At 49.8% G+C, this 19,859-nt stretch overlaps 1 protein-coding gene across 1 annotated transcript in view; it reads right to left on the bottom strand.

Moving 5' to 3' along the window:
* ANKH (ANKH inorganic pyrophosphate transport regulator) overlaps nucleotides 1-19,859 on the bottom strand; it is a 51,731-nt gene that overhangs the window by 9,862 nt on the left and 22,010 nt on the right. Inside the window, exons 6-8 of the mRNA XM_006907133.3 lie at nucleotides 19,613-19,747; nucleotides 17,554-17,646; nucleotides 14,038-14,133 (exon numbers count right to left, since the gene is read on the bottom strand). Of these exons, the coding sequence (XP_006907195.1) occupies nucleotides 14,038-14,133; nucleotides 17,554-17,646; nucleotides 19,613-19,747 (324 nt within the window). The remainder of the gene's footprint in view (nucleotides 1-14,037; nucleotides 14,134-17,553; nucleotides 17,647-19,612; nucleotides 19,748-19,859) is intronic.

Raw genomic sequence — 19,859 nt, 5'->3', positions numbered from 1 at the left:
TCTAACGATGCTTTGGTTGGGCAGGTCAATGAGTAATTTAACATTTTCCTTAGTGGCAACCCATTAAGCAGGCGTTAGCTCTATGGAGGTCTGTGCTGGGGGCAGTATTTAACCTTTCCTTTTTAAGTTCCTATAACAGTGAGCTAAGTTACGACAAAGTTTTATCATAGATCAAGACCCCCAAAGAAGAGCAAAGTGTGCACGGTGGAGGAAGGCAGCCCCGACCCTTACAGAAGTAGCACCCCTGGTCTGAGATACTACAGTTGAGTCAATGAGACTGGAACCACAGAACGGGCACCTTTCCGAGACTTGCCTCCTCACACAGTCAGTCCCTGACCTGCGCTGGACGACCCGAGTCTCTTTCTCAAGAATGCGGGAGTGGGATCTGAAGAAGCCAGTTGTCCCCATCAGCATTTGAACTCAGAGAACATACAAACCCAGCCACAAGGGTGCTGCCATTTCTGCACGTCCTCACGGGATTCCGTTTCACAGAGGAACATTGCCAAGAGCTCTGGATTTGACTCAGTGTCCAGAGGCTGCTGACCATGCTTTTGAAGACGTCATAAAGCTGTCTCCATGACCCTGAATAATCAGTATTAGTAGCAAGCCAGAGATTCTCGACCCCTGCGGTGAGAACAAGTAAAATACACGCAGCTACTGTGAATTAAATGCCTGGCCCCGGGCGTCATTGTCATTCAGAGTTGTACTTAGAAAAAAAGATTCAACAGGCGTTTCACCTGGTCTAAGTCTCCACTGGTGGTTAATCCCCAAGAATACCACATACAAAGAGGCGGTCACAGCTCGGCTCGGGACTGCGTGCTTGGTGAGCGAGTTGATTTGCATTCTGGTGCTGGCTCCTCAGCGCGTCTCAGATGACCAGACCATCAGCGCCTCTGTGGCCCCATGATCTGCACAGAATGCTCCTACCAGGTCTGGGCGCAGCGAGTGTGACCAATCGATCTTAGCTATCATTATCATATAGGGTTCCCGGGACCACCATAAAACGCTATCAGCAGAGTCATCTGTGGGTGGTAAGATTAGGGCTGAATTTATTTTCCTCTTTGGATTTTCCCATTTTCCACAAAGAGCACAGATTCTTTTTTTCTTTATCAGAGAAACATTTTAAAATAATAGGGACCCCTGTAGCTGTCAATCTTAACATGTGCTCATGACAGGGTAGTCTGGATTCAGAGGGAGGGGCAGCTTTCAGAAGGTGGCCGACAGCTGGGTTTTCACCAACAGCATCTTCTGAAAACTGCGTCCCATGTCACTCCATGCAGAAGGCACCCTAATTTGAATCGCCTGGGGGTAGAGGGGCCAAAACAGGGCAAGACGCTATCAGATCGTGCACACGTGCCTGCCTATCTTGCTTGAGTTTTCAGAGAGACCTGGTAATCACCTAAGGGACACTATTTGGCCTTTTGAATCTTAGCATCAAATTGCATTGGCCGTACGCACACCATGGGGGTGCGGTGGGGGGGGTCCATTAAGAATTTTTAGGTGATAGTCATGACTCCAGCTTCCACTCCCAGAGAGATGGGAGCCCCAGGGGTTGTAGATAGAGGAGTATGTGATCACATTGTCATTCTGACAGGCTGCCCCAGAGCTGCATGAGAACAGACTGTGTGGGTGTGTGTGTGGGGGGGCGGGGGGCTCCAGGGGCAGGGCAGAAGCAGGGAGCCCCGTCCGGGAACTATATAACAATCCCGGGGGGATGACATCGGACCACTGGATGGTGAGAAATGGTCAGATTTGGAGGTATCTGCAGGTGGCACTCACAAGGTGCAGAGGGACCGATGTGCTATGTGACAGTGAGAGACAGACGTATGTGAGCATTGCTGGGGGTCTCACTCACTCGCTGACTGCCACCAGAACTAGATCTGGTTGTTTCTAAACGTCTTAATGCGAACAGTGAGTTCATGAGAAGTCACCGTGTCCCCAGGGGAATGACACAGAATTCCATCAGGATGACTCTTAGAACCAGGGTGAAAATGTGTGACAATGGCCAAAGAGCCCACTTTCTGGGGAGCAGCAGTAACGAGGGTGGCAGGGAGCAAGCTTGTCATGGCCAGTGGGAATGGGGCTATTGTCCTGTAGGGTGGTGTGGGTGAAAAGCCACTTGAGTAGGTGAGAAAACCAAAGGTCAGCACGTGGAAAGTCGGGCCAGCAAACACTGTACCAGGCTGAAAGGGGTGGAGTAAACCGACTAGTGATGACTGAGGGAAAGCTTGGTTTTCGCTAAGCTCGGGAGCCTGGATGAGCACATTACAAAGGGTTTATGTAGCGCCTCGTACTCTCCGCGTGGCTTGTTGACAGTCACGACTACTGTCACACATCTGTCTGGAACACTTCATAAAGGAGCTGGTGCGATCACTGTCACGGCCCACCTAATGGTGAAAAGCTAACCTTCTCAGACACAGTTTTTAAAATCGGTTATTTTTAAAGGACATGAAAAACTAAATTGCCCCCCACTATCGTTTAGATTTGATGAAACTGCCAAGGACATACACTGCATTAGAGTGCTCTGTGCTTCCTTCTGATAAGAAGATGCTCAATTTTAAGGCCAAGTATTAATTACAAGCAACAATAGACTTCGACCAGCAGGGGGCGCCGTGCACCAAGCGGCAGAGGGCGCTCCGGGGTCGTCCACTCCATCTACAGAATGGCTAATTCTTTCCAGGGCTTACTTCCCGGTCTGAAGACTCTTCACAAAGTTCCAACCTCAGCTGCGGTCTTTAGGTTGCTTCGGTCCCCACCCCTCCTTGCTGTACCCCTCACGAGGAGGCCGAGCGTCAGCCTTTGCTTTTCCTTGACTGGGAACTTACCGGGACTGGGGGCGGGGGCGGGGGCGGGGCGGGCTGGAGTTTCAAATTTTCGAGATGAGACGAGTTCTGTGGATGGCAGCAAAGCAATGTGAACGTACCGACTGTCCACTCAGAGACGGGTCCAGATGCTAGGTGTTATCGTAGGTGTATTTTACCACGATTTAAAAAAAAAAATTTAAAAGCTGAACCTGCTCCTAACAGCGCAGTATGCTTGTTCATTTGCTAATTGTTTTAAGAAAGCACTGTGGACCTGTACTGTCGTTGGAGGGCGTTTTGGGGACTGGTCTTAATTGTTTTAATCTCCTCTGAGCTCCCCCAAACAAACCAGTCAACCCCTCAAATCTATAATGAATAAAGACTTAAAAAGTGGATGCCGAAGCTTTAAAGAGAAGTGTGAAGGGTGGGCAGAAGTTCGGTGGGAACCCCCCCACCCCCTACTCATCAATGATTACACCCCCGAGGTTATTTCCAAGGTTATTTCATTTAATGCACATAAAGATCAAGGGATTCTGGCACCCAGACCTGGCGGGGGGACAGTGTGACTTGCCTCAGGTCACCTAGCTAGTAAAGGGTGGGGCTGAGATTTCAGCCCCATACTTGGGGACTCAGAGGCCTTGCTCCCTCCACATTTCTGGGATTTCTAAACATGCCCGAAGGGGCTGCTCCACCCAGAAGTGCAGGATGAGAAAGTTTTGAATTTCAGTTTGTTTACCTTTGGTCCCTTTTCGTCCTCCGCCCAAGCAAAAGAGAGTCATTTTCTCCGCCTGGATAATGTGAACAATGAGAAGGCAGTCTCTGGCGCGGGGGTGGGGCCGCCCGCAGAAACGAAGCCTCACACAGGCTGTCCTTGTTGGAGACACAGGGGTCAGCACACGGCACCGCAGCGGGAATAAGGCCTGTGGTGTCTGCTGCCAGCAACGGCTGAGTGACAGCTCCAGGGGAACTTAAGCAACAGGAAGGCGAGGCGAGGCTGGGTCGTTCTCACAAAACCAACTTTTAACTCTGAAAACAGGGCCACCCAGACGAGGTCCGGTGGGATGGTGGCTTTTCTATGTATCAGCTGGGATCCTGCAGCTTTCTAGCACACGACCGAAGCACTCAGGATTGACATGCAGCTCTGAGTAACGGGGCACCGCTAAGGGAAAGGGACAGTCGGTGTGCTCACGGGGCACCGAAACGTGCTGGCCCACGGAGCAGCCGCAGAGGACAGTGTCCCGCCCTCGGCACGTGATGCCTCATTCACTCCGTGTGGAGAGCAGGTGGAGGAGGGTCTGGAGCTCAGCCTGAACTGCGGGACGCGAAACCAGCCCTTAAATAAAGGAAAAAGTCTCCTAACTGGGAAACGGAGGCTGCGACAGGTAGTGTGGGGCCAGACTCCACGCCTGCCACATGTGGGCGGGCGGCTCTACTGTTCCCGTCGGCAGCACCTCGGACGACCCACTCAGGCCTTGAGATGAGCAGGTGGCCGAAGGCTGGGCGCTGGCAGGGACTGGGGGCACTATAAATAATGACATCGTCAGTAACCCCGCTGTCTTTCGGAGGTGGCACAGGCGCTGGGGGCTGGGCCGAGGCGGAGTCCTGTTTCTGTTTCTATCTGTGGGATGTGTGCTTTCTGAGGCCTCAGCTAGTGTGAACTGCATCAAACGCATTGTAAGATCGGCTGAGCCTCACTGAAGGGGATTATGTCACAGACAATCGATGTGAATGGGCAGGTGTTTCTGTTTCCGGCTCCGATGCGTGCCTTTCGCTTTCTTTCTCTGCTGGGAGGGGCCCTTTGAGGCCTGAAATTCTGAAGCTTTAGGACCAAAATATTTTAAATACCGAAATACCTTTACCTTAAATTCCACAGTGGCCTCCACCCCCTGGTGACGTCTACTTTCCTTCTGACCTCGAGGGCCCTGGCAGGTGAGGGGTGAGGAGGCACCGGCTGCGTTGCAGTCCCAGGCCTGATGTCTACGGGTCACTCAGTCAGCTTCTCTTCTTTCCATCAGCTTCCAACCTAATCCCTCCCAGACAAGGCTTAGCTCAGGAAGCTGGGGACCAGGACACCATCCTCAGTGGACACAGTCTGATGGTTAAAGAGGAGACGGCCACTCACGTGCGCGAGAGTGACCGTGTCCTCATCCAGGCCCTGCAGAGAGGGCGTCAGGAGGGAGACAGGCAGGCGACCAGGGCAGAGGATGCAGGGGCACTTGTAGCAGGGTAGAGGGACCCTCCACCAAGGAGCCTGTGAAGGAATAATCAGAAAGGGAGAGGGAAAAGCAGCCGAGGATAGTGTCACAGAAGCCAAGGAAAAGAGCAGAAAAGTGGCCGCATCAAACATGTCACACGAGAACAGGACGGGGCCCCTTGGAGTCGGGACAGTGAGGCGGTGGGGACCTCAGCAAGCTCTGTAAGGCGGTGGCAGGTGATGGGGCGAGGACGCAGATCCAAAGAGTGATCTAGGAAGGAAGTTAGGGTCTTCGCTCCCTGAGGGAGGAGGGAGGTGGCCTGGGGCGGGGACAGACGGTGGTGGCAGCCAGCAGATGGGGGGGAGGGTGTCTTCAGGTAATTCTCTCAAGAAGTTTGAAAGCAGAGGAGATGAGAAATGTAGGCTGCCTGCTGTATAAATATAAAGACGTGATTTTTATGTTTTCTTTAAATTTTTTTAAGGTTGGAAGCCTTGAGCAAATTTAAAAGGAGACAAGAAGAAGCGAGTTGGGAGGCGGTGGCAACTGGAAAGGGAGAGACAGAATTCTGAGCAGAAAGGAGGGAAGGACAGGGCAGGTGAATGCGCTCCTAGGTGCCACTCAAACACGGGATGCCTGTCCACGGCAGGTCACAGATACTTCCGAGCGGCGAGCCCTGGGCTGCTGGGCTCCTGGACATTCTGCTTACAAGTAAATGCGTCTCCTCAGGGGGACCTCCTCTGCTGGTCTTGCCCCAAATGGCATCTCTCACCCTCTTTCTTTTCACTAATTTTTCTCCAAAGCACTTGTGACTCCCTAGAGCAGGCTGCATAATGGCCATCCCCCCAAATAAATTTACCCTCTGATTCCGAGGAGTAAGTATCTATTACTTTATATGGTAACAGACTGATAGAATTAAGGATCTTAAGATTAGCTGGCATCGTCTGGATGGGCCCGAAACACCATCACAGGTGTCTTATAAGATGGAGGCACAGGGGGTTAATGCAGGCAGATGGAGAAGGCAGCAAAGTGAACACAGAGGCAGAGATCAGAGTCACGTGGCCGAGGAGTTCTGGCAGCCACCAGGAGCCGGGAGAGGCAAGGAACAGATTCTTCTCTAAAGCCTCTGGAGGGAGCACAGCCTGCTGACACCTTGATTTCAGCCCAGTGAACTGAATTGTGACATCTGGCCTCCAAACGGTGAGAGAACCAATTTCTGTTGTTTTAAGCCATCGGGTTTGTCGTCATTTGTTACAGCAGCCACAGGAAACTGATACCCTATCCGACGCCATAATGTATGTTTACGGCCTGTCTTCTCTATGAGATTCTAAATTCCATAGGAAAAGGAAATGTGTGTGTTTCACTGTGGTAGTCCCAGAGCCTGGTACCTCGCAGGGGCTCCAGCGTTTGTTGAATGACTGCAGGAATAAATATGCACGTGTTCTTTCTCTGGGGAGCTGTGCCCGTAAACAGAGACTCCCTAAGCATCATCTGTCCCATTGAAAGTGTCTGTGCCACTGCCCAGACTCTAGATGATGCATACACGGGCGGCTTAACAACATTCCTTCCTGCCATTTCTAACTCTGGGTTGCTATGTACGGATGTATCGGGTATCTACACCAGAGGACTAAATATATCGCCTTCTTGCTGTGCTCACTACAGCTTGTGGGTAACGGACATTTCAGGTAAGCAAGACAACCCGAGGTCGGAGTGAGTGCTGCCTGCACCTGTGATTGGAGGCTACACACAGGAAGGCGTGACAGGGCGTCCGAGAGCTTTCTCGAGCCTCGGGGATAAAAACGTGCACACGTGTCTCACGTGTGCGTGACGTCTGTCTATGGAAGGGATGTGTAAATCCACACCCCCCCAAAAAAAATCCCACAGGAATTTGGAGGAGTATTACATATATATATATATATATATGAAAATAGAAAAGTTCATCAGACTATGTGTTGGCATCAATTTTACTAACAGCCACAGGTAGAGGTATAGCCATCCCGTCCTCACTTGGATTCCCACGTATCTGGGAACTTTGGATGAGGACAGCTGACATTCTCTGCTTACAGCGTGCCTGGCACCGTGTAAGCTATTAATCCTTTGAAAAGTCTTAAAAGGTGGGTATTCTCATCCTGCCCGTGTGGCAGCTGGGGAGGCTGAGGCTTATAGTTTTAAGTGACCTTCCCCAAACTGCCCAGCTGCTGAGTGGTGGAGCCAGGGTTTGGACCCAGGCTCTGGGGCGTCAGGGCCCACATCCATAAATGCTGTGCTAAATCTCTCTCCTTTTGCCCCCGTTTTATAATAAAAAACCATTCAGGGTACCTGAACCCATCTCCAGTTCAGAGATGCCAGCTCTGGCAAGTACATCATGACTCTCTAGGAACCTTTTTTTTTTTGGTAAGGGCCGATTCATTCGTCAAGCTACACTGGTGAAGGGAGGGTTTAAACACAGGCCCTTGAACACCGCCCAGCACCCGACTAACGGTGAGGAGGTTTTCTAGGCACGATCGTTTGCCACAAGTGCTTTTTCTTAGCATCACAGCGTGGTTCTTTGAGGCTTGCTCTGGGCTCAGAAGGTCCGAATAATCTCGTGGCACAACTCAGTGGTGTTGACTTCACTGTGCCTGAGTGAGCTGGGCCGTCTGACTCGGCACTGGATGTGCAGCAATAATCCCATTAAAATAAAATAAAGAACGTTTTTAGCAAAGGCCACATAGCTAAAGCTAAAGGTAGCTAAGGTATAGTAGCTAAAAGTGACTTTACTTGCCAGGTCACTTTCTAAGTGTGTCTGCAGGTGCAGGCGACACCTGAGCTTGGGGAGAGAGGTAAGCCAGGGAAATACCTCTGTGTGTCCAAAGAGTTTTTTGATTGTTTTCTTTTGTCCCTGGGCCCAACGGTCTCTGGCATCATTAAATATACAAAAACGACCATTCAGCATGATGGTGGGAATGGTGGTGGTGGTGGTTTACGTCCTCCCCTTGCTCATTTCACACACTACCTGAGGCACATACGTCTGTTTAGTGTTTCTTGAGACAGTCTGAGATAATTTACAAACTATATTTTGAGAGGCCTGACTTGGGCTTTGCCGACTCCCCTCATGCTGTCTGGACATAGATGAACAGGAGGACATCGAGTTTCAGGCCAACGTCATGCGCTCGGGTTCAGTGCCCGCAGGCCCTGGGCATGTGTGAGCAGGTGCAGAAAGCAGAAGACCCAGGTGCGTTGAGCACCACCGCCTCGTTTGGTCCCCATGCCCTGTCGTGAGGGCCTGGGCTAAACATGACCACCAGGTAAGAAGAAAAACACTCCCCAGACTGGTTCTGTCTTTAAGCTGAGGCCAATCAAAATGATTTTTTTAAAAAGCCATGGAGGGTCATGAAAGAGAGTTCCTGGATGTCCATGAGGGTCGTCTCCACTGAGTTACTTTGCCATTTGCGCGGCCTAACGGTTTGTGACTGTCATCTATCTCTGATAAGTCTGCTTTTGCAGCGGGACGGCCTGGGGTGGAGCCTGGAAACCCCGTTCTTGGTGTGAGGCTGGGGTCCAGCAGCACTTTGCACGTGCAGGATCCCCAGGGGGAGGAGAGTGTCTTCTCTGTGGCTCTAATTTGTTCAGGTGGCAGCCCTGCATCTGCTCTTTGTAGAACACAGGCGTGTAGTGACACGTTAAAATGAAGCTACCTAATTTTTATCATTTTGTGCTAAATCAGACACCATTTCTAAGGTTCAAGTGGGAAGCAGTGGAAGAGATCAAGTTTTTGACACAATTTGGATAAAATACTAGCAATTTAATTTGTCCTCTGAAAATTGGGGACATGTTTTGGCTTTGCAGTATTAGCAGTGACAGTAGACACTGCAAGGGCCTGGTTGAGGTGCGCTGGATTATCTGACTAAAAGCAGAATAAATCCCCAAAGTAAAGTAACTTAAATCTAGCACTAGTACTTCTACTGGATGCTATGATGCCAATAACTTCCCTTTCGCGCCCCCCAAAACCATCCACAAGATACTAAGCACATACACGCAGGCACTGTGCTGTACCCTATGAGACATATCTTTAAGCAAATCCTCTACTCAGATTCTCACATGGAGAATCTGGAAATAGACAAGATAAGATGAGATAAGATAAATAAAATAGAAAATAAAATAAATAAAATTAAATAAAATAAAAAGAGATGTCGTATGGAGTCATTAAACGGAGATTTTAAAAAGAAAAGTCAGTTGGATAGTGAGATCTGGTTAATCAATCCATGTGGTTGTCAATGACAAGAAGATGCCTTTCCTTCAGAAACACCGGTGAACTCGAGGTTGTTAGGGCTGCAGAAACAAAGCACCACACGCCTGGTGGTTTAGAACCACAAAGGTCTTGCCTCGCAGACCTGGAGGCCAAAACCAAGTGATGGCAGAGCCAGGCTCCCACTGACGGCAGTAGGGGAGGGTCTGTCCCAGGCCTGTCCTGGCTCCTGGCAGCATAAGTCCAGCCTTCACATGGCGTTCTCCCTGTGTGCGTGTCCATACGTCCCCAGCCATTCTGGGGGACAGGTCCACCTTACTCACCCGCCAGGACCTCATCCTAACCCTGTCTCCAAATGAGACAACAGTCTAAGATGCTGAGGGTTAGAACTTCAACATAAGAATTTTTGGTGGATACGATTCAACCCATAACAATCAGAACAGAAGATTCGAGATCGAGTGCAGATTCACGCTTTCCTTTTCTACCACCCACTGACATCCAAAATCAAGGCTCAGAAAGATCCAGAGTAAAAACCTATTTTAACTTAAAAAAAAAAACCCACCAGATCCTTACGTAGTAACAACCACTGACCTGAGATAACCTTGCACCCTCTTGCGGGAGGCACTGCAGATGGATGGCAGACTGGCGGGTTCTCTCATCTCTCTGCCTTCAGTGACAGCAAAGCATGCGCACGTGCATGCACACACGCGTGCACACACACACACACACGCACACACACAGGTTCTCTCATCTCTCTGCCTTCAGTGACAGCAAAGTGCACGCGCGCACACACACACACACGCACGCACACACACACGCACACACATGCCAAGCAGCCTCCTATGAAGCTGAGGGCAGCCAGTGGGATACTGTCTGGAGGCCCTGGCACAATCCCACGACCCTGGCATAATCTGAATCTGAGGGCACGAAGCCACCTCTGGAGAATCTGGTGAGACTCCAACCCCACACGTGCCCTTCTGAGACAGGCCAGCCCACCGAAATTCAACCCGTGGAATGCATTTGGACAACAGACAAATTGTCAAATTTATGGATTTCTTAAAAGCTTGTTTTTTTTTTTTAACTCTTTTAAAGACTGCAGAAATTTGCCCCGGAAGGGCTGCCAAGGCCCTGGGACCCTCACGGTCTCCCCATCGGTGTGTGTCCCCTCCGTCATTCTGCTCCGTCTTCCTCTGACTCTTTCTCATTCTGTCCCATCGTCTCCCCTTTCTCCTCCTGAGCTGTACAATCCTCCGTTTCCCGGACACCCCATTTTCCTGACCCTTGCTCTTCTGCAGACTTTCTCCGGGTGGAGCGTCTGGAAAGTGCTGGGTATGACTTTTGTTCACTGCACAGGAGTGCCCTGCTAGCTCTGCCCGCCCAAACCCATGGGCGCCCATTTCCGTTTTGTATAAAGGGGGCTGGGGAGGCCCCAGCCACAGCTAGGCTTGGGCTCTGCGAGGCTTCTTGCCCACCTCTCATGAATATGATTTGCTATAAACTTTAGAAAGAATTAAAAAAAAAAAGTTTGGGGTAGGTTGGCAAGTTTGGTAAATCTGGCAAGCGGATCCACTGTCTTCCCCCGCTGGCTCTGCATCGTTATGGGCAGGGTCCACGTACCCTCTCCTTGCCCTCTGCCACCTGCTGGCCTAAGAAACCAACCAGCGCTTCCCCCAGAATTCGTAAAGGCAGCTAGAAAGTGGGAAGGCAAGATGCTAATAGAAAAATAGGATGAAATAGATATCTGCATTGTAGCATGCTGAGGCAGTAGCTTCTTATTAACTTTCAAAAGTGACACAGCCGTATTTTTCACAGGCAAAGGCAGAAGTGGAACCCACAATGCCAGAGCCTGAAGAGCAACCCCGTTGGGATGGACGCACGACTTTTCACGTTGTCCTTGGAGCGTCCGCAGGATCTATGGGGTCAGCTCTTGTCAGAGACCCCGGGAGAAGAAAGAACGGGCTTGCGCAAAGAAGCAGAGCCCAAAAGGGCCTTAGTTCTGGGAGGTGGACAGGAAGCCATGGGACCTTCAGGAAGTCTGTCCTTTGTATGAGACGCGTCCATTGGAATAAACATGAAGTGTGCCGCTCTGGAGCGTTTCGATGGCCTCTGCTCTGTTAATTTCCTGACACTAAGGAGTTTTAAAATTAAAGAAATGAAAATAGACTCGCAAGTAAAGGGCCCCTTAAAAGCTTTAGAAATAGGATCAACTGAGTCTAAGTAAGGAGGCTGTCGCCCAGCAGCGTGGGGGCCATCAGTGCCTTCCTGATTTTTATCTCGCACTGAAGTATTAATTGATTCAGGGGCTTATTAACCATTCATTGTGCACCTTCGGTGTCAGCCAGGGTGCTAGGTCCTCAGGCTAAAAGGTGACTAAGTCAGAGACCCTGCTTTGCAAAGTTTCCAGCCTACAAGGAGCAACAGACATAGAGAATGAATATGGTAAGCACCATAAAAAGGTATGTACATATTATAGTGACAGCTTAACATTTAATTTAGAAAACAGAAACTTCCTTTTTTTTTTTCTAGGCATTTTTTAACAATTCCTTTAGCCAAGATGTTGAACCAATTGATTGACTCATCATCAGGATGATGTATGTGAGACAATTCATAAGCTGCAAACTCAAATACGACTGTTCTCTGACGAAACCACCATTTCTAGCATGGTGGCAGGTGCCCCAGTCATGTGTCCCCACTCACTGGAAACAGGCCCTGGAGGATGATCCTGCAAGGCTGCTTTCCAGCTGGTTCTACGACCGGGGACTTGGGCAAGTCACTTTGCCTCTCCCAGTCATCTCTGTTCCTAAAAAGTTATAGGTCTTGACTGGTTCATCTTCAAGCTCCTTTCCAGCAAGGACCCTGGGTCTCTATTTCTGTGGTGGAGATCTACCCTGAAATACTTCCACTTACAGATGGCAGGATTCGAGTAATTAAATAAAATGTCTCCATGGGAAATCAAACATTCTCCTAGAATTTAGGCAGTTACCGTTTGAAAATAAACATATACGTTTCAGTACAGGTTATTGCCCGTGAGCTGAGGAATATCCTAAACCCGATCGGGTCAAGTTCCCCATCGATCTGACTCATCCGCAGCAGTAGAATGGTGTTTACATGGAGCGAAAGGAGACAGCGGAGGTCAGCCTCTGGGCTGCCGAGCCAGGAATGACCCGAAGCTTCCAGCCTTCTATGCGGATGAGTTCCACATCACAGATCCTGCCATTGAAGTCAATGCGACTTCTGACTTCCAGTAATTTAACATGGTCTCCGGAAGCTGGGGTCTGTTCCCGGAACAGAAACCTTCTCTGTGTTTCCTAAAAATACTCTTTTAAACAGTTTCAAAGTAGTTCAGTGTTTTCCTAATTCTTTAGGGAATTATGGAAAAATCTGCCCACCTTCGAGAGAAATAATGCAAACAGGGGCGCACGGTTGCCTGGGGTAACCTGTCCTGACTCGAACAGCCATGCTCCCAGAAAGCCCTCCCAGGTCCACATCTAGGTGCCACCCCCACCCCGAGTTTCACGAGGGAAGGACTGGGTGGGAGGCGCTGGGCTGGGGTGATGGGTGGCTTAGGATGCAAGGTCACGGTGGGTGATAGAGGTGGTCCTTGATGAGTTATTGGCCTCACATTGCCCGTGTGACACTCTATTCAGGTTTTGGATCACCGGGTCAACGATCAAGCTGTGGATGTTAATTGGATAACATCCATTAAAGGTTTAAAACGTACGTAGGGCTTGATTTTCTAGGACCACTGCCAGGACTCGTCAAGCAAAAGGGTTCTGTGATAACGGTGAGAAGGATGACAGTCGCTGTGTCCTTGTCACCAGCATTCACTGCCTTAGGTCCCAACTATCAGCCACTTACGATGAGACCTGCACACACCCAGGCATTTCTGCAACATTCTTATATCGCACTTACATAAACAGAGAATTCCCGCAGGACTTAACAGGATACATGTAACCACAAAACAAACAAGGAAAACTGAACTGGGTTCAAAAGGCCCATGTTCCCTTTTATCCTATTCTCAGCTCCATCTCTGGAACCCAAAGGGCACAGTCTAAAATGTAATTTTGTCTATAAACGTTACGTTTTTTTTTTTTTTTTTTTTGGCTCCCGTTAATAACTGTTATAAGAAATCTGAAATTATATACCATGCTTTGGATTATAGAGCTTGTAAGTATTTTCTCCGTGTTTTTTGCACGTTATCTTCTACATCTGAATTGCTCACGGGCGTTCATAAAGGAAGGCCGTATCCTGTTTACTGAAGTCTGTGCAGAGTCACCGACAGGCCCTGTCAACAGAGCAGTGTGACCCACGACTGCTCGCGGCTGTATCCGTGAAGATGGCACAGGGCGTGCGATGCAGCAGGGGCTCCACACGTATGTGTGGAACGATGGGTAAGTAAGTAGGATGCATCGGTGTAAGTGAACTTAGGAAAGGAACTTTCACTGGGGAAACTGAAATGCCACCAATTAAACTTGGAAAAGGGATGGGGATGGTTATATGGTTGACGCTAGATATTCAAAATGGTCTGGAAATTATTCAGCAACACGAGTATTATTAAAATGGAAGGCAAAGTCTGCTTCTGGCCAGCGTTTTGGAAGTCCCGAGAAACGCCAGAAGTCGACTTTGTGTTCCCAGGTGCAACGGGCTCCTTGAATGACAATGGTTCATATTTTGGAACGAAAACGTGCTGTAGAGGTTGTTATTAATCTAGAGTAACATCCCATTATGGAATTCGAGATGTCTCCCTTTAATAGAAACATTTCTCCTTTCCCCAAAACAAAAACGGGGGTGGGGTGTGGGGGGTCGCTCTCCTTACCGTTAGTGACAAGGCCATGCACACGAACGTGAACTTCTTGATGTGGGCTGCCGTGACCGTGTTGCTTGTGCTCACCAGTTTATTGCTGGGGTTATTCTGGAGGGGAGAAAAAGACAGTCGTGACTGGGCTCTGGGCTGTCCCTGGCTGACCACGCGTACAACTTTCGAGAGCATCTCGTTTCTGTTTTAGTGGTTGTGTCTGAAGTATAGCTGCCAAGCGACAGTTTGGAAGATGGCTGTCACTTCGAGTCTCTCTCAGACAGCTGTCGAGTTTTTGGGCGTGAATAGTAACCAGGGGGAGGTCCAGACTGAACACCAGCCATGTCTCCTGATTTGGCTCCCTCCCTTCGCTGTCCGCCTGGGCGAGCCTAGTCCTGGCCACCGTGGGCATCTCCCTGAGGGTCATGGCCCTGCTCGGTGACCCACAGGCCCTGTCCTTTCTACCAAATTAACTATAAGCTGGGCCGGGCATTCCAGGCCCCGCTCACCCTGACGCGGACTCACTTCCTCACTGTGTGACTTCTCCAACTGTGTCCCAAAGGGAGCCTCTTGCTCCTCCCCTAACGCTCTTGGTGCTTCCATGTTTCTGTGCCTTTGTTCCTCCTTCTCTCACTGGGGCCTCTGACTGTCAAAACCAACCCTTTCTTCAAGGCCCATCATCTTCGCAGCCCCTCTGTTCCTAAGCCTCTCTGCTCTTTTCCCTCCGAACTGCCTCCGGCCCCGTCCTGTCGTGCCGACCACCCGGAGCTCCCTGAATGCAGGTCTGGCATCCAGTATGCGGGGCCCGTGTCCAAGCCCTTGTGAGGTGTGGGCTCGCCCACCGAGATGAAGGGCCATGTGTCTCACCCATCTCTTCGGCTCCTGAGACTTAGCTTGAGTACAGAAGGTGCTCAAATCCTCGGTTAAACTGAATTGAAGCAAATGTCCTCTTGTACGAACCTCACTCTGAGGCTTGCTGCGGCCACCCTAGTGCCACTCCTAAGTGTGCCCATCACCCAGTTAAAACCAGTGCCTGGCCCTCGACTATGAAAAACATCAGAGAAAAAAAACTCGCGCCTCATTTGGATCCAGTGAGTCCCAGAGCTGACAAGAATGCCCTCCGAGCACCTGGGTCCCGCGTGCAGCCTACAAAAGCAGAGACATTCCAGGTTCCAGCTGGAAAAGAACTCTGGCTGTCCCCTTTATTTCGGAGGCACTCTCTCCAATCTCTTCCCCCTGCACATGCCACCAGCACAAACTCTGGATGGGCTGACATCCTATTTCCGGTTTCTAAAGCATTTCTGCTTTTCTGAATGGCAGACTGCTGTCACGGCAAAGTGCAGTTCCCAGTGGGTAGGACATCTGTCCACCTCCACTCACCCAGGGATCTGTGACAGCGGTGCCCTGGCGGGCTGAATGAGAAGGCCACCCTGAGAAGAACAAAGCAACCTCAAAGCACACACGTCATCTGTGGAGACGGTGACATGCCACGCTTATTCAGGCACACTCTTATTTTTAAGAGCAGATACTTCGCATGACTAAACTAGCATGCTACATGCTACATGCCGGTTTACACGATCCATGCTCGTTTATTCTTGCAGAAATAGCATTTAGAGTAGCCTTCGTGTTTCATTTCATTTGCCCAGTCTGCTGAGAAATAGACACCTTTGCAGGTGATCACTGATCATGAGAGAGCATTTGTACTGGTGGAAAACTCCCAGTTAAGTATTTAGCCAGAACCACCGGAAGTTAATGCGAGAAATGTTAAATCTCTTGTTCTGGAACCCACAAAGAGGCTAAGGATTTCAACCGTTAGTACAGCAAATTCTGGAAGCCCGCAGAGAGGTGTCTCAGATTGGGGTGAGTAGACACGTTCACATAAATGGCTCGGTGGAATGCCTGCAAATAATGGGTGAGGTTTCAAGTGTTCTGAGCGACTCCAGTTTCTGGCTCGAGGTACGCTCGTTCAAGAAATTTCCTCATGGCGCTTAACCTCTGCAATAATGGATAAAACTATGTTTTCCTTGGATGCTCCTAGAGAAACTGTATAGCATGGCAGTGTTAAGTGTTACTATTTCAGGTAGTCAAAAGCAATTTCAGATGAGACTTTCACGGCCAGCAGGTTCTAATACTTTAGTGCCTGCTATTCTCATCAGGTTTTATTAGACAACATTGTTCTCCAAGAGCTAGAAATTTAGCAAGAAGACTTAGATCCATTTTGGTTTTCTACGATTTACTGCTGTACACACGTGTCTGAGGTGAAAACGATGGTTTCTAACAGCAGACTGGATTAGGCTCACTCAAGCATGGACCCTCATCTTTCTCCTGCCGGTGACTCCTGCCTCTGAAGTCCACTCTCAAAGGCCTGTGAAGCAGGAATCGGATGCGTTTTCAGGAGACGCTCTGCAACCTGCTGTTGCAAGTGAACGTTTGCGATTGGCGAAGGGTCCAGCGAAGAGTCTGCTGGGGAAGCTCCACACCCGGTAAAGAGTTCCGGGCAACGCCTCCGCCCCACTCTCGTGAGACCGTGTGGTGGCGATCCCCCTAGAGTATTTTGAGGTGAGCTGATATTCAGGGGTGATTATGAGTGTGGGAACTGAGGAATGAGATCTGCTGGAGAACACGCTTCCCCTTCTCACTTCCCAGGGCTCTTGCTGAGATAAGCTGAAATGACCCTGGCCATGGCTCCGAGCTAGTTCTACAGAAGTTCAAGGCCAAGCAGTTGCCAGGAAGAGTACAACTGGCAGGTTGTGTGCTTCTTTCTTATTTTTTTATTTTAAATCATCGCATGTGATCTTTTTGGGGGTCTGTTTTGCTAGCCATTTTTTTTTTTTTTTTTAGGATATAAGTCTACCAGTTCAAATAATTAAGCTTTAATAAAAGAGACATTTGCTGATTGATGAGCAGGATGGTCGTGACCCAGCCGAAGGATGCAGGCCCGAGGGGTTACGTGCCTCCCTCAGCTGTGTCAGCAGCAGCAGGAGGACAGAGCTGCCGTCAGCAGAGGCTTTCAGCCAGAATAAGTCTGCTGCGCCCAAACCACCCCAGACCCAAGCCTGCTGCATGGACAACCTCAGCGTGCACGTGCCCCGCACGCCGGAGACTCCCATGAGCTTAAGAGCTCAAGCACACGCTTCCTGTCTGCATCCATCTTCACATCAGCAATGAAGTCAGTAAAATATGAGTTTAACTTAAAAAAAAAAAAACAAACCACAGAAACAGAATCCAATGTATTACATTTTTTTTGAGAGTATAGTTTCCCTTTTGAAAACAAATAATTTCGCAACGGGAAGAACCTAACCGTGAGTATCAGTTTGGAGAGGCACGGCAGCTCAGCATCAAGGTAAGCTTAAGCTGCCTCTGTCATTCTCTGAGGGGAATATTCCGCAATTACATTCGACACCCCCAATGCCACATTAACCTTACAAAGGGAGGTGAGACTGGGAAACACCAAAACGCTCCTCGCCGGCGATCCCTGTCTATCAAGCTCTCATTTTAAAGCGTGCGTCTCAGACACCACGCCGCACAGGTTCTCACCTTGTCAAAAGCAGGGTAGACAGCGCGGATTTCCGTCAACCAGCCATATGGCATGTGACCCACCGGGTACGTGGCTGTCAGAATCGCCACTGCCTGCAAGAGGAAGAGCCAGCAGTTAGTATCGCAGGGAGCATCTCCAGTACCTGCCGTGTGCCACGTGGCAGAGTGAGCTGTTTCAGGTGCGGCCTCTGGTGACAGATCACTCCACACTGGGGGACGAGGACAGCCCTGGAGCGGGAGGAAGGGGCAGGTGCATCACTCTGTCCCTGGGAGGGGGGTGAGGGGGCCCAGAGAGGGAGCCGGAGACCAGGAAGATGCGTCTTATTTTACACGAATCTCATGAGAAACAGATCCAGGTCCAGATGGCTCGCTCGAGAAGCCAAGATCTCGACCCAGGTCCAGACTCCAGAATCTTTGCTCTTTCCATAGAGCCAAACCGAACCCTCTAGTCTAGCCCAATTCTTGGGTCTCAGAGTATGATTTTGAGTCCTGTCTGCTTGCTCAGTCTTTGCTCAGGATCCGCCTCTATGCCTTCATCTTGTCCTTCAGGGTGGCTGAATCTATGTGTTTGTTGATGACTTTATGTGCCCTCCTTCGGACTCAACTCACTTCCAATCCATTCAGCCAGGAGAGCCCAATTTTGATTTTTAACTTAAGAACACTAAATAACTATCTCTTACAGGAAGCCAAAGATGTTCTTCCAAGAAAATGAATTTCTTTTCTTACGTGAATGAAAAGGAAATGAAAGCAAAGCATCTAACCCTACATTTTGGCAGAGTTCAACTCTCTAGCTAGCAGGCAGAGAGGTGCAGGCTGCATCTGTTTTAGTTAACTAAACGGCCATGCCAGGAACCTGGGGGAAGTCCCCCGCTGGAAGAAACTGCCTTGGGAGCGATGTGCTGGAATTAGGTGGACCTAGGTTCACACCTCCACTTCATCACCTACCAGCTGCGTGAAGCATGAGCCTCTCCTTCCATCCCTCCGTGAGAATGACAACACCCATGAACATGGTTTTGGAGAGCCAGGGACATGTACGTGCATGCCAGCGTATCAGCAGATGGTCAATAAATGTCTGTTCTGTACCCCATGTGCTGTGTCTCTATGCCATCCAGGTCCATCGAGAACATCTCTTAATATATAAGTTGCTTTTTTTTTTTTTTTAGGGGAAGACAGAATTCTAGCACACAGGGTCACATACTTTTTTACTGGGCAACTTATTCTGCAGTTTTTAAGTGAAAAAGCTGCTGTGTTACAGACGCCACCCAAGATGACATTCATGATTCAAAAAACAAAATCCAGAACCGAACTGAGGCAAGAGTTAGTGTGCTCATGATTTATGTGCTTCTCTTTCCCAGCCAACACGAGCTGCTTCCCAGGACGAGGAAACTGGCAGGAGACCCCGGCCGGAGCCCTGCTGGCAGAGCGGTCAAGGGCAGTGCGTAAACAGGAGGCTCTAATGAGCAGCCGCCAGCCTTCCTGAAGGATCAGCAGTTCCAGAGACAGAATTAGTTCTCCAGAGGGCAGTGAAGGAAACAAATGATTTGTTCATACCATGCCTGAAAGATGGAAAAATGATTCAACTCTTTCTTTGGAGCAGCTGCCAGTTTCCAGGTAACTTTCTTGACCTGTGAGTGAGTCAGTCATGGGGCTGCTTATTGCAGGGGGTGGGCTGCCGACGAGCGAGCACAGGAAGCCACGAAGCCACAAGGGCTTGGGTGGGATGTGCAGGGGGCACAGAAAGAACAGGTAAGAGCTGGTGGGTCAGAATAGAAGCATCGACCCGCCCCCTCTGGCTGTTCTCCCTCCTGCAGCTGCGGTGGCCTGGTCCATCATCCTGAAACCACAGTGCTGACTCCAGAAAACATGGAAAGGCCATTGCGCCAGAGTCAGACAATGTGGATCCTTATGGCTTCCTGGGGTGACCATGTCACATAAATCTGACATCACAGAACTACGTGAGCTCTCAAGATGAACTGGAAGCAAATTTGTAATCGGCTTCCCCAGACCCCGTTCTTTGTGAGGTGACTACAAGCGCCCACGTCCCCAGAAACCACCCTACCTCTGTAGCTGCAGAACTGCCACCAAGGTCCCGAGAAACGAAGAGGTTGACGATAGGCCGGCTGATTCTCTGCGTAGCCAAAATGAGAGCCAGAGGCCACCAGAAGCTCAGCATCTTCCTTATCGTGGCGTCTCCCTGCATCAAGAAATGGAGAATGAGGTTCGCTACAGTCTAGAAGCAGAACAGGAAAGACGACGATTCAGAGTCAAAGCTGTTCCTTTTGATGTCAACAGCGAGTCAAGTCGTT

This window comes from Pteropus alecto, unplaced genomic scaffold, assembly GCF_000325575.1.
Source record: "Pteropus alecto unplaced genomic scaffold, ASM32557v1 scaffold152, whole genome shotgun sequence".
NCBI lineage: Eukaryota > Metazoa > Chordata > Mammalia > Chiroptera > Pteropodidae > Pteropus > Pteropus alecto.
Note: the sequence above shows the minus strand (reverse complement) of the source record. Positions and strands in the feature narration are given on the sequence as shown.